Source organism: Mandrillus leucophaeus, unplaced genomic scaffold (genome assembly GCF_000951045.1).
Source record: "Mandrillus leucophaeus isolate KB7577 unplaced genomic scaffold, Mleu.le_1.0 Scaffold618, whole genome shotgun sequence".
In the NCBI taxonomy this organism is placed as follows: domain Eukaryota; kingdom Metazoa; phylum Chordata; class Mammalia; order Primates; family Cercopithecidae; genus Mandrillus; species Mandrillus leucophaeus.
This window is the reverse complement of record NW_012106675.1, coordinates 1,038,472-1,053,993: the sequence shown is the minus strand read 5'-3', so window position 1 is coordinate 1,053,993 and position 15,522 is coordinate 1,038,472. Positions and strand designations below refer to the sequence as shown.

General features: G+C 38.2%; 1 protein-coding gene and 1 pseudogene across 1 annotated transcript in view; both read right to left on the bottom strand.

Moving 5' to 3' along the window:
• Positions 1 to 852: 852 nt before the first annotated feature.
• LOC105553922 lies at positions 853 to 2,158 on the bottom strand (annotated as a pseudogene).
• Positions 2,159 to 2,392: 234 nt separating this feature from the next.
• The window catches only part of LOC105553924 (glutamate decarboxylase 2-like), a 57,979-nt gene continuing 44,849 nt past the window's right edge, over positions 2,393 to 15,522 (bottom strand). Inside the window, 1 exon segment of the mRNA XM_012000111.1 lies at positions 2,393 to 2,653. Within this exon segment, the coding sequence (XP_011855501.1) occupies positions 2,393 to 2,653 (261 nt within the window).

Here is a 15,522-nt window from a genome sequence, read left to right as displayed (position 1 = left end):
AATCATCTAACACATCTGAAGTGTTCTCATGTAAAATATCACATGAAGAAGGCTTTATTAATGTCTAAAAAAGTTGGTTTGTTCATAGACAATCTGACGCGTTACCATAAAAAGTCTTTCCCGAGAAATAAGGAAATGCAACATTATTCTTCTTGAACCTTTTAGCTCAAGACTTTCCACTCAGTAAAATAGCAGAGGATCTGAAACTGAGAAAGTATATCTGAGTACAAACAGCTTGTGAAACGTAATACTTTTTTTTTTTTTTCACATAATCAGAAGATTTTACTGAACTTACAACCAACTTGCCGGCTCAGAATGCAGTTCAGGTGTGAGATACTTCTCTGTACAGAAGCCTTTACTGTCTTCAGTCCTATGCGCGCAGGTGTCTACCACAGGCAAACCATTCTCTCCCCATTTTGTAGTCATGTGATCTTCCTCTTAGCAAAAAGAGGTAACCAGCCTCTGTAGACAGATGGGGATTTCCTCTTAGTGTTTTTTATTTTGGTGTTTGAACTCTTGACGCAACATTCTAGAGCAGGGTGTTCAGGACCTGATGTGGCCAAAGGGCTGATAAAGGAAAAAGCTCTATTTATTCTTGGTGGTTAAGATGAAAAACTTAAGACAGTGACAGAAGTAGGTCATCAATAAATCACATCCTATTCTTTCAGCGCTTCCGTAAGCAGACGACATTCAGGTTTTAGCTCTTGTAGTTTTAACACTGCAACATCAATAATGCATATATGTCCAGAATCAGTTAAAAAGACCGTCAGATTCATTTTCTCCGAGTTCATCAATTTTTCACTGTCTCTTGGCCCCAAGTGTATCTGAATGATTACCTTCAAGCATTCTCTGCTATTGCTCGTTGGGGTGCTCTCGATTGTCCCCATGTTTTGTGGGCTGGTTGGGAGAGGGAGCTTGGGAAGGATGCGGCACTGTGGGGAGGTTGTGAGTCACTGGGATGCCTCCAGGGATGATCCCTTCCAAGGCTGCAGGAAGTTCTCCTGGAGCCACGCCCACGATGCCTGGCGGATATCTGTATGTGGCACCATTGAGCTCGGGATGAATTGCTTGCTGGCCTATTACTGACCAAGGCACTGATGTGACAAAGAATTCCTTGTTCACACAGTTTCTTAAGCTTTCTGGGATGCGACCTATGATGGTTCGGCGGATCTCGGTGGCAGCCGCCTCTGCTGGCTGTACCTACCAGGTCGCGTGAGGAGTGCAGATGAGATTCTGCGCATCCTTCAACGAACCCTGAGCAAAGCTAAAGGGCTCCAACTGGTGCACGTCAAGAGCTGCCTTCTTATCTTGCCATCATTGAGGGCCTGTGCTAAGGCTTTCTCGTCCACCAGGCCACCACGGGCTGCGTTCACAAGGAATGCTCCCTACCTCATCTGGTTTATAGTCATAGTCATTGATAAGGTGGTGGTTTTGTCTGTTGAGCTTGCAGTGCAAGGAGACGCAGTCACTCTGACACAGCAAATCCTGCAGGGTGTAGACGCCCAGGGACCGCTCTATCCCATCCTGCAATAAGGGTCATACAATATGACGCTGAATCCAAAGGCCTTGGCTCAAACTGCAACCGCCTGCCCTGTGCTACCAAAGCCGATGAGGCCCCAGCGTCTCTCCACCGATGCGAGCCCCTCCCAAGGCCCCCTCTCGGATCTGCTCCACGCTGTAACACACGTGCCTTCCGGCGGTGCCTGGTACAGCCACGTGTTCCTCCGGTACAGACTGAGGATGTGGCAGATGGTTGAGTTGGGTGTCTTTTCCACAACTGCGGAGGGCATGTTGCACACAGCAATCCTGAGCTTGCCCGCGGCCTTGATTTGTCCACGTTGTCATAGTCACTGCCTGCCCGCACAATCACTCTCAGGGCCTTGAACTTCTCCAGGTCCTCCCTGGTGCAGGTGATGGTGGCATCCACGGCTTCATGTAAAACCATCTCGTGGATCTCCTGCGTGGAGTGCGCATCACAGTAGGCCATGGTGGCCAGGTGCTTTGAGATGGGCATCTCCACGGTGCAGTCGCGCAGTCCAGCAGCGACACCCGGGGCGGGGATGGAGTGCAGGGGGCCGTTCATGACCTGGGGGCGGATACATTCACGGATTCGGTGCACTCGCTGTCTCTTAACTTTCTACTTATCCACACTGGCCATTCTTTATGGAACTTTGCAACTCAGATCAAAAGGCAAGGCAGTCCTCTAAGAACTTGGGGAACTCGCAGGAGTCTGCGCGCATGATGCCACTATGAACCCAATATAAATCTGTCCACAAACTCTGTAGGTCACACGATGGGCTGTACGTCTTTTTAAGCAAATATGGCTTCATTCATTCAAAACCATTTAAGGTGATGAAACCCGTTTGCTTGCAACTGGGCCACCATTGCTTATTCAATCAACGAACCTCACTGCCACCTCAGGTATGGAGCGCCGGGAGTCCGCGATGGCCAGGGATAGAGGGGGCTCTGGCCCGGTGCTGCCAGGTCCCAGCCCCTGCTCCAAGCCATTGGCTCCAGGCTGGGGGCCCACCCCGGTGTCCCGTGTGGTCTCGCAGCTCCTCCCCTGCTGGGGCCCCGCTGACCAGAGGGGCGCCAGAGACCCCGCTGGCATGAGGGGGACGTCCGGCTGGACCCCCGCCACCCTGGCTCCGAGCTGGCCGGACCAGCAGCATGTTTTTTACTTTCTTCTAATTTTCTTTTCTTCTTGAGAAAATTATGGTAAAATACTTTTAAAAATTACTGGCATTCTTTTTTTTTTCTCTGAATTTTGTTATAATATAAAAAATCATAGCCAGGCACGGTGACTCATGCCTGTAATCCCAGCACTTTGGGACGTCGAGGCGGGCGGATCACTAGAGGTCGGAGTTCGAGACCAGCCCGACCACCATGGAGAAACCTTGTCTCTACTACAAAATACAAAATTAGCCAGGCGCGGTGGCGGGCGCTTTAATCCCAGCTACTCAGGAGGCTGAGGCAGAAGAATCGCTTGAAACCGGGAGGCAGAGTTTGCAGTGAGCCGAGATGGTCCATTGCACTCCAGCCTGGGCAAAAAGAGCAAAACTCCGTCTCAAATAAATAAATAAATAAATAACTTTAAATATATTTAGAATCTGTATTTGAGGCACCTTTTCATTGCAAGGGTTGTACTTCTGTGGTTTTTATGGATCATATTTCTAGAGGTTTTCAGATTATCTGGGAAATAATTTGGTAAGAGGATTTCAATTTCTTAAAATTAAATATTAATATAAATTTAATATTAAACTTACATCAGCAACATAGAAGTCATATATTTTTGGAGGTCAAAAATTTCATACAAGTATTTCTTTTATCAATGCATGATATTAAATTGTTACAAGTTTTTTTCTTTTTAAAAATTTTATTTATATAATCTTAAGGGGTACATGATCAGTTTTTTTTTCTTTTCTTCTTCTTCCTTTTTTTTTTTGAGACAGAGTCTTGCTCAGTCGCCCGGGTTGGAGTGCGGTGGTGTGATCCGGGCTCACTGCAAGCTCCGCCTCCCGGGTTCATGCCATTCTCCTGGCTCAGCCTCCCGAATAGCTGGGACTACAGGCGCCTGCCACCACGCCTGGCTAATTTTTTTGTATTTTTAGTAGAAACGGGGTTTCACCATGTTAGCCAGGATGGTCTCGATCTCCTGACCTCGTGATCCGCCCATCTAGGCCTCCCAAAGTGCTGGGATTACAGGCGTGAGCCACCGCGCCTGGCCACATGGTCAGTTTTGTTACATGAATATATTGTATAGTGGTAAAGTCTTGGCTTTTAGTGTAACTATCACCAAATAATGTTCTGTTAGGTAATCTCAGAAAACCTCACACCACTTCTTCAGCTCTTCCCAGACAAGAAAGTTGATTCCCTTACAGCTGAGTCCTGGTCTAGGAAAAGTTATTAACTCTTTGGTTGTTTTGCTTGTTCATGAAGAGGGACAGAAAACTCAACCCCAAGTTTAACCATTGAATGGAATTCTAGAGAGAAGGGGCTGTTACCAGTTTCTTATTCTTTCTCTGAACTGAAATAGATCAATCTCTTGTTGCTTCCTTTAAGGAGCTGGCTTTATGTTTTCTCAGTTTAGTTGATGCCATCCGTAGACTATGGAGAAATAAAATAAGCTCTTTAACTAAAATATAAGTCATTTACATTAGATCTTTAAGTATCATTAAAATGATTTTTGCTTATATAGTCAGCCCTCTGTATCTGCAAAACATCCTCAGATTCAACCAACCATGGATGGAAGACATTTTTTTTTCAATGAAACAACAACAACAACAACAACAAAAACATTAAAAAACAACATAGTATAACAACTATTTATGTAACATTTACATTGTTTTAGGTATCATAAGTACTCTTAAGTTTAAAGTATGCAAAAGAATGTATATACGTTACATGCAAATACAACACCGTTTTATATAAGGAACTTGAGCAACCTCAGATTTTGTTGTTCATTGGTGTCCTGGAATCCATCCCCCTCACATACTGAGGAATGATTGCATTCTGTAGTTCGAAATTACATGTTTCATTTTGCTTAGGGAGAGATATGATTAAAACAGATTCAGCAATTTTTATTCAGGAATGAATACAGATGTTCCTTGATATGGTTTGGCTACGTCCACACCCACATCTCATCTTGAATTGTAGTTCCCATACTCCCTGCCTGTCTTGGGAGGGATCTGGCGGGAGGTAATTGAGTCACCAGGGCCGTTACTCCCATGCTGCTGTTCTCAGGATGGTGAATGAGTTCTCGCGATATCTGATGGTTTTATAAGGGGCTTTTCTCCCTTTCGATCGCCACTTCTCCTTGCTGCCACTGTGTGAGGAAGTACGTGTTTGCTTCCCCTTCCACAATGATTGTAAGTTTCCTGAGGCCTCCCCCACCGTGATGAACTGTGAATCAATTAAACCTCTTTCCTTTATAAATTATCCAGTCTCAGTTATGTCTTTATTAGCAGCATGAGAATGAAATAATACATTCCTCTACTTACGATGGGGTTGTATCCCAATAAATCCATGGTACATTGAAAATATCATAATTGGAAAACACATTTAACACACTTAGCATACAGAACATCACAGCACTGCCTAGTCTACCTTAAAAGTGCTCGGAGTGCTTATATTAGCCTATAATTGGGCAAAATCATCTGGCAACACAGTACCCAGCAGAGTATTGATTATTGACCCTCCTGAATGTGGGGCTGACTGGGAGCTGTGGCTTTGTTGCCCAGCATTGAACCAAGGATGGCATTGCATATCGCTAGCACAGCAAAAGAACAAAATTCAAAATTTGAAGTTTGTTTTTTTCTGAATTTGTATGATTTTTGTGTTACCATAGGGTCAAAAAAGTATAAGCAGAAACTTTGTAAGTCAGAGATCATCTGTAATTACTTCTCTAGACATTAGATGGCTTTCTTCAACAGCATGTATTTTGAATCTAAAACCTATATCCAAATTTCATAGATCATAGTGTTAATATATTCATTGCTCAGACAACAACCTCTTTTGGTCATTTGGATACTTTACTTAAGCTCAAAGTACATATTTAATCTTTCACCAGTTGTTGTGGTAGAACAGAATGTTGTATCCAATAATTGTGTACTATGGTGACTTCTCTTGATCTAAATATGTACATTCTTTGAAAATGTTTACTTATATGTTATATTATTGCATTCACATTTTAATTCTTCATTTATATTTTTTATGTTAAACTACTTGAATTTGCATTTATCTACAAAATTATAATATGGAAGGAGCTGTTCATTGAAATATCCATTAAAGTTTCAGTCTATGTAATTTGATTTTTATATTTAATTTTCACAACATAATATTTACTAAAATAGCGAAGACACATGCACACATACATGTATATGTATTCATAAAACTAAATTTATTGTCTCTAGAAAGTAGCCAATTCCTTGATGGCTATTCCAGGGATAGAACTCAATGAGGTCAGGCTTTTCTATTTACCTTTATTGGCATATAGAGCAATGATTCAACTTTAAGTGCATTTTGAATCACTAGCGATACTTTAGAAAATAATATTGTGATCACACTGTTAAAAATTCTGACTTAATTTGTCTTTGGGGAGTCCATGCATTTGTACTTTTAAAAATTGCCCTGGAAAAAAACACTAGATTCGACCAATATACAAGTATTAAGACCCAGAGTTAAAGAAGTACCAACAGAAAAACAAGGTCAGAACACCCAAAGCACTGAACCTCAGCCAAGTAATCTTTGTCTAATTGAGTACAGCAGAAAACTGCTAAATGATTGAGGAGAATGTCATAAAAACCTTGGCACCATAATGTGCTGAAGGTAATCAAAGTCATTATATTTTAAAATTCTGGTTTTGCTTCCTAATTATACACCCACTTAAAACCTTGGAATTCAGTATATTACATGACTTCTTTAGGGCCATATCCAATTAATGAAAGAACCACAGTTTGCCTCTGATTACATGTAATTATGCTGTAAATGTAGTTTATGTACTGTATGTTTTTTGTATTAAACTATCATGCATTCTCTACCATTTATCTTCTTTACCATGAACAGGAGATGAGAAATGTCACTTGTTGTATAAAGAAATGCAGAGAATAACTATTCTCTACAATTGTAAATTTTAGCATCCTATATTATTATCAAAACCTTGAAGCATTACCTTTGTATAACTGAGCACATTATATTCATGGATATAGTAGGCATCACTATACTCCTGTTATTACCAGAGATAGAATAAAACACCATCCCCAACCCAGAAGCAATTATTGTCTAGTGAGAAGCAGATAGCCAAGCATATCATTTCAATGCAATGTATTCAGTACTATCAGTGAACATATGTGAATTATATTTTTGATGGTCATGTTATTGGCACTAGTTACAAAGTGAAATTCTAGAAATAGTCTCTGCCACTGTAGAGTGGAATACAAGAAATATATATATTAAAAGAGGAATTATGATTTGGGAAGAAATTCTTATGAGTGATCTAAACCAGTAGTGGGAATATATATGTAAAGACAGGAGTCATAGCTCAGATGACTGTCTCCAAAAGCCAACTGAGCAAGAAATTTCTCTTCTGCTTTAGGTAAACAAAACTATCACACTGGCAATAATTGTGTACTGAGCATCACGGTAGCTTCTCAGTGAAGAACACGGTAGGAATTTTTGTAGCCTGAAGAAACAATAGCCTAGGAGGATCACTGGATCAAGGTCTAGCTGTTCACTAGGGTTTACTACCCTAACACTTGATGAGATGGTTAGAAAGACAACTTAATTTAAAGGAGCACTCAAATGGAGCCTTTTGGAGCAACATGTTGCACTGCCATTTTCTGTTACGTACATCACATTACAAAATAAGTAATTGTGTTTCTTAAAAGCCATGCTTAATAGTTTGTCTTTCCACATTTTTGTTGTCATGGAAACAAGCATAGAAGGCTCAATGATTGACCAGTCATTTGAAATTAAGGAAAGAAGCACTAATATGAGCTTGTCTGTTTTCCCTTGCCTGAGAAGAGTCAGTCAGAAGTCCATGAAATCAGATCCTATTAACACTAACTTCTCCCAGATTTTTTAACTCAGTTATTTTCATAATTCAAGATCTTCTGCCAAAACAGATGTGAAATTTTCCATGTGGCTCTTGTTTGTAAAATATAGGACCCTTTTCATCATATCTGTAAAATCACTTTTTCTCTTACTCTCTCTCCTTCATTTATGTCTAATGAGCAGCTTCATTTATTGCTTTCCATATATTTTATCATTAATGATTCTACTGTGATGGAATATCTATATATCAATAGATCATTGTAAATTTCATGTTCAGCAATGTAAGTAATTACAAACAGCTATGCCTTGAACACAATGGCAGCAGCATCTAAACCCCATTCTTGGAGAACTTCCTGGAGAAATCCATCATGAATTTTTGGATTCTAACATGTTAGTCATCTTGGAGTTTCTGCCTATGGTACATGGGAAACTTAAAGTCTGTTTATGTTATAAGCCACGACAATGAAAACATATGGTGTAATAACTATAACAACTGTATTTTCCTCTAATTTGATGTTGGGGTCTCTGTCTCTGGAGAGAGGCTATGAACTCTATCCCTGCCTTGACGGGGTTCCAGGAATTTGGTCATGGATGCTTCCAGTATGCCTTTCACTGGATACTTATTATCCAGGCAGGTGGCCCAATGCCTATGTGTCTGACCTGTGACCAGGTGCTCCTCTCAAAGGAAACTTGTATATACTGGCAGGGGTCTTCCTGGGTCTTGTCTGATCTATGTCCAGTTTATTCCTACCAAAATAGCCACTCTCCAGGAAAGCCCTAACCAGGACAGGAGTTAGGTTCTCTTTATGTCAGTCAGGTGAGACACAGAAGAGGCAACTCAACAAAACACTTAAAACAACAGAAGCTGCTTGTTATTTACAGCTCCCAGAAAGTAAAGAACAGCATAACTCGTAGGACCAATGGGGCGCAGGGAGGGCCATCAGGGACATGCCTGCTGAACCACCAGCTGGAAAGAGAGAGAGAAAGAGTGAGGGTCCTGTGGGCTAAAGCCTTTATTGGGGTCCTGGGCATTACACAAGCAGGTTTCCCTCAGGGACTTCCAATTGGTGGGTTTATAACAAGCAGGCATGAGTTCTCTGGAGTAATGTTGTGACTGAGACGTGGTCACTGTGGCATATCTGTGCAACCCTCACTGAGCATGGGGGTCAGTGAGGTTGAATCTTGCTGTCCCATAGGGAAGTGGTCACCAGGAGGCAGTTGTGTAAGGCGGATATCTGTATCAGTCACATTGAAGAACTGGGAGGTGGTGGAGAACTAGAAATTGTCAAGGGTGGAGAAGACCTGCTTCTGGCATGAGAAAGTGAAACTTACATTTAAAATCGATGCTGAGGCCATATAAAATTACAGAAATTCACTATAAGCATGGCGAATCCCCACACTTCAGTAACATAGCAGCAGGATGATATATTTGAAATACTTACTGGTATATGTTATTTTGTAAATTTTGGTGTCTCTAGTTAACCCTCTAACCATTGAATTAAGTCATTATATTACTTCAGAGAGAGGACGAGTGCAACCTAGGACAAAGTAGTCACTACTATGAATTTTCCAAAGTGCTTTTTATTTAAATTTTAAAATTAATGAAATTTACTTTGTGGAGTACAGTTCTATGGGCTTTGACACAGACATAGAGTAATGTATCTGTCACCCCAATCCTGATACAGAATAGTTCCATCATCCCCCAAATTCCTTCAGGCTGCTCCTTTAGATACAACCATTTACCCTCAACCCCTAGCCCCGGGAATCCACGTATCTGATACCTGTCCCTATAACTTTGCCTTTTCCAGAATGTCATATAATGTAATCAGACAGTATGTAATTGTTCACATCTAATTATTTCACTTAGTAAAATGCATTTGAGAGTCACCCATGTTGTTCCAGGAATCAGCAGTCTGCCCTACTGAGAGTATGCGATGGCATATGTACCACAATTTAATTATCCTTTTACTGGTTGAAGAATATTTGGATTGTTTCCAGGTTTTCTGTGATAAGAAATAAAGCCATGATAAACTAACATTTGTGTGCAGGATTTATATAAACATAGCTGCTTATTCCAATTAGCTAAATATCAAAAATGGGATTTCTGGGTCACGTAGTAAGTATATGCTTAACTTTATAAGAAAAGGTCAAACTGCTTTCCAATAGAGCTTCACTATTTTGCACTCCCACCAGCAACATGTGAGAGTTACAATTTTTCTGTGTTCTTGTCAGTTCTTAGTATTGCCAATTTATTTTTCATTCTACTAACTATGCAGTGAAATCTCATTGTGATTTTAATGTTTTCAGCTAATTAATATGTTGAGCATATTTTCATACTTTTATTGCTATCCATATGTCTTCTTTGATGAATCTGTTAAAAATAAGCATACGTGCATACTCTTATTCCTATCCATATGTCATCTTGGATGAATCAGTCAAAATCTTTTGCTTATTTTTAAACATCAGGTTGCTTATTTTCTTATTGTTGAGTTTTGAAAGTTCTTACGTAATCTGTAAACGAGTTTTTGTCAAAAACAGTATTTGCAAAATATTTTCTCCAGTAAGTGACTTGTCTTCTCATTTTCTGATGGTGTTTTCTTACTTTTTTTTTTTTTTCTAACAGTGTTTTCACAGATTTGAAGTTTTTAATTTTTTTGAAGCCTAAATCTGGGGGAGATTCTATTAAGAATTTTTTTTTTGTCTGACCTACAGTCTTTTGTCTAGATTTTCTTCTAAAAGTTTTATAATTCTTTATTTTTCACTTAGATTTATGACCCATTTGAGTTCATTTTTGCACACGTTGTGAGATATGGATCAAGATCTCTTTTTGGGCACCTCTTATTTCTCAATTTATCTTTGAATCTTTGTCAAAAGTTAATTTACTATACTTGTGTAGGTTTATTTCTAGACTGTATATTCTTCTCCAGTGATATAAGCGCCTATCCTTTTGAAAGTGTCCTTTTGCCTTGGTTACTGTAGCTTTATGGGAAGTCTTGCAATGGGATACCATGAATTCAGTCAAAGTACTTTCAGTTGGCAGTAATTATACAAGTCAAAGAAGTCTGGCGTACTCAAGGTATAGAATTGATAGTATGGACCAAAAAGTCTGAAATAAAGTTAGATCATGTTATAAAAAAGGGCAGAAACAAACTTCTTCTGGGCCAGGGGATGGGCTGTAAAAGGGATTGAAAATGAGTAAAGCTCAGACACAGAAGAATTGACCAATACCTTATCTACCACAAACTAGGATAAAACTGAAGGTAGAATGGTAATGGAGAGAACAGAAAAATCCCAACTGGCCTGGTGGAAGGCCCAAAAAACAAAGCTGTTGCATATTTTGTTGTGTTTTAAATCTTGGTTTTAAAACCAGCATCCATAGTATGGTGTGAGGAAAGCAGCTGAGACTTACGAAGAGGTCTGTGGAAGTGTTGAATGACGCAAGGACACAGCATGAGGAGTTCTCCAATAATTGGAGGCACATTCAAGTGAAGGCATTCACATTACTTACCAACGCAAAACAGAGGGGTTCTGGTTATGCAGAATGAGCAGAGCCTAAATTATTTGCTTTCCACCGCCCCCCAAAGCAGTGTGATTAAATATTATTTCTACCTCTAATGGGATTACCCTCAGAATAAATATGAAAAGAACCAAAATGGATGTAGAATCCTAGGATAATTAGTTTTTACTTGGAAGAGGCAAAAGTACTTTACATTTTTAAGCTTACATTATTTGCTAATGTAAAAAATAAGATACCAAAGAAAGTTAAAATATAAGAATGTTAAATGAATTACATCGTGCAACACAAGTTTCTGACTATGAAATTTCATACTTAATAAAATATGTCTAGATAATCTATAATTGATAATAGGAAAGGAGATGGCAGTGGTTAACATGGAATATGTCCGAATATGTCCTTTTTTTTTTTTTTTTTTTGAGACAAGTTTCCTCTGTCACCCAGGCTGGAGTTCCGTGGTGCAATCATAGCTCATTGCAACCTCAAATTTCTGGGCTCAAGTAATCCTTCTGCCTCAGCATCTCCAGTGGCTGAGACTGCAGGCCTGCACACCCACACCCAGTTTTTTTTTTTTTTTTAAAACTATTGTTACTTTTTGTAGAGACAGGATATCATTATGTTGCTCAGGTTAGTCTCAAACTCCTGGCCTCAAGCAGTCCTCCTGCTTAGTTCAATTTTGTAGTTAGCTAAAATGGCAGTACAGAAAAAAGACCAAGTACTTAAAAGTATGTAAAAAAGACTAAACAAATAAAACAAAGGAGTTTACCATGCCTATATGTGAACACTAGCATACAGATTTCCTATTAACAAACATGTTATCTTTTATAGAGTAATTAAGAAGTGGGTTTCCTGGATCATGTTGAACTTTATAAAAAATTGCCAAACCATTTTACAGTGGCTGGATGATTTTAAATTCCCAAGCAAAGCATGAGCATTCCCATTGCTTTATATCTTTTCTGATACTTGGAATTTTTAGTCGTTTTAATTTCAGTTCTTCTAATATGTGTAAGGTGGTATCCCATAATGGCTTTAATCTGATTTTACCTAATGGCCTTTTAAAATTTTTTTCAAGAACTAGAGAAGACTGAACATTTTTATTTGTGGAATATTGGGAACAACAGAAGGTTCTTGAGCAGATAATAGGATATAGCATATACATCGATGTCAAGACAAGTTTCAATCTGTGCTTTCTTCAGCTCCCATTACAAACAGTCTCTTTAGTTAAAGTTTGCTGACACATCCCAGAATTTGGCATAATCCTTTCCTGTCTTGGCTCAAATCAAAATAATCTGTGAAGGTTTTAAGTGACTGAGCTGCTGGGATCAGTGCAGGATCTACTGACACGGGTTCTCCAGGGCTTTGCCATGCTTGATGTTTTTGCAACGACTCCCATTGCAGAGGCAGGATTGGGAACCCTAGCTAGAATATGAACTTTGTTACATAAGAAAATGTTTAAAGATTTTTTTCTTAAATAACAGTTGTGTTGCAGTATAATTTACTGTTATAACACTCATCTTTTTAAAGTGCACAATTATTGGTTTCTAGTGTATTCAAAAAGCTGTGCAATCATCATCTTTATCTAATTTTGCAGCACTTTCTTCATTACCAAAAGAAACTCTGTACTTATTAGCAGTCATTCCCCATTCTCCCCTAGCCCCAAGCACCTGAATACACTAATGCTCTTCCTGTATTTATGGATTTGCCTATTCTGGACACTTCGAAATCATATAAGATGTGAACTTTTGTGCTTGGCTTTTATCAATTGGCGTACTGCTTTCAAGGTTTATATGTGTTGTAACATGTATCAATACTCCTTTCTATTGCCAAGTATGATCCACATTACTATACCACATTTGGCTTATTCATTCATCAGTTGATGGAAATTTGATTTTTTCCCACTGTTTGGCTATTATGAATAATGATGGTATAAACATTCATGTCCATGTTTTTATGCGGACATAAGTTTTTATTTTGGAAGTGGAATAACAGAGTGAGTTTCTGAGTCATATGGCAATTCTATGTTTTACATTTTGATGAAATGCCAACTGATTTTCAAAGTCACTGCACCATTTTATTTCTCTGCCCCAAATATAGGAGGGTTCCAGTTTCTTCTAAATTCTCATAAACACTTGATACTGTTTGTCTTTTTTATTTTAATTATCCTAATGCATGTGAAGTGATATCTCATTGTGGTTTTGATTTGCATTTCCTTCACAGTAATGATATTGATCATCTTTTCCTGTGCTTATCTTGTGTATCTTCTTTGGAGAAATGTTTGGTCAAATGACTTTCAAATCCTTGTCAAATTTTACCGAAAAATCGTAGCTGGGATTTTGATAGGAACTCTGTTGTGTCTGTAGATTAATTTGGAGAATACAGAATTTTCACGAAATTTGTCTTCTGATAACGAACATGGATTTATTTCTGTTTCCTTAGGTCTTTAATTTCTTTCAGTGATGTCTTGCAGTTTATTGTGTGCTTGTTTGAACTTCTTTTGTTAAATTTATTGCAATTAATTTTATTGTTTTTGGTGCTATTGTAAATAGATTCTTAATTTCACTTTCAGACCGCTAACTACGAGTGTTTAGAAATTAAATTGATTTTTGTATTTTGATTTTTGTATTGCTTTTAAATACTTTTAAATCTTTAGTCTTATTTCCTTCAGTAGGTCTGAATTCCAAGCTTCTGTTTGAACTAAGATAATATTATACAAAGAATTATGAGATTAAGAAAACAATAATTAGTTCTTTTGACTATGATGTCTGCAATACTTTGACATAGAGTTTTCCTGTGCCAATTTTAGATTACCTAAGTATGTAACACACGTACTGTTCCAAAGAAGGAGAAACAGCTTAAATTTCTATGATTTTTATAGTAAGTTCTAAATGTAACAAGTAATAACATTTAGCCAGGTCCCTTAAAGCTACTCTTATTTAGACATGATCACATTTATTTGAGTGCATTTTTGTAAGGATGTGTAAATGTGTGAATTGATCAATAAGTAATATGACTTCTCTTGGTCCCTGCTATATCCTAGGTCCTAGCCTGAGTCCTTCCTTGCTCAATGAGGAGTCTAAAGACCTTCCATGGCTTTGGAGTTATAGGGTGAAAGGTAAGCGCAAAATCAAAAGCAGAATGATGCAAAATTGTGCCTCTTTTATGAGGGAGAAAAATCACAGAACTATTAGTCATTTTGGAAATCAAGAAAAAGTATAGGCCACGTTTAATAAAGCTATAAAATATCCTTCCATAATTGGCATTTTCATATATTTTCATCTTATTTCTTGGTAGCAGTTAACTGTTCAATACAGTTATTGTAACAAAAATTCAGCGCTGTTGAACTGTCACAGTAAATCATCTGTTGAAAGGAAAATTTAATGTATAACACAGTTACTGAATGTACTTGTAATTATGCAATAATCCATAGGATTTTGAAAGACTGAATAATGTTGATTTTCAAACTTACCCATAAATCACTGAAGTGGAGTGCATGTGCTACAGTTAACGATGTTGAATGATGTTATAGCACTTTTAATTATGTCAATTATTCCCTGAGATGTGTGATCTGGGCAAAGATAATTAACATAAAGTCTGCACTATGTCCCCCCAGCTCTTGACTAAGCAAAGGATAATTTGGATACAGCTTCACTTCCATTTCTATTTAGCTCTAAATGATTTGAGGGATGAGAATAAGAGAACTGAGACTTGGAACTACTGAGTGTACTATCTGTGAAAGATTGAATGTGTCATAAAATGCTACCAAGGCACAGCAGTGGTAATATGGCCCCAAACAGAATTTCAGGGTTGCCAGGAGAGAATCTGGAAGCTAATAGTTGAATTACTGTTTGTATTGTGAGCTCTCTGCTGCAGATGATTTGGTCTGCCTGGGAACACAGGACCCAGCTCAGCAAATGTAACATCCATTGTTTTGATCCAAATGTATTTCTTGCTGTCTCCATAAACCTTCCAGTCTCTCATAGATTTCTCCAAATATCTCTTTATATTGGTAAATACAGGGAGTAGGATGCACAAAAAAATGACCTTTATTTTTACTATTAGAAAGGTAGACGCTGAGTTTAATGCAGGTAGGCAACTTGACTCTGAATCAAAAATAATTCATGGCTAAAAGTCGTATAAAATTTCTTTACTTGACAAAAATATGTCCCTTCCTCCTAGATGAATATCACATTTGCTGATAAACTCTGGTCATGTTATCACAGAAGTGACATTCTTTGCACTTTAGAAACAAAAGTATAGAACCTAGAACCAAAGTATAATTTTAAAATGTCTATTTTTTTAGTTTTGTTGAATTATTTGAAACATGTTTCAAGTGACAAATTCATAATCTCTATATTTTACAATATATTATATGTAAAGCAAATAACATAAATATGTAATATATAACAATCTAATATATATAATTATATATAATTATGTAGATATATGATCAAATAGAT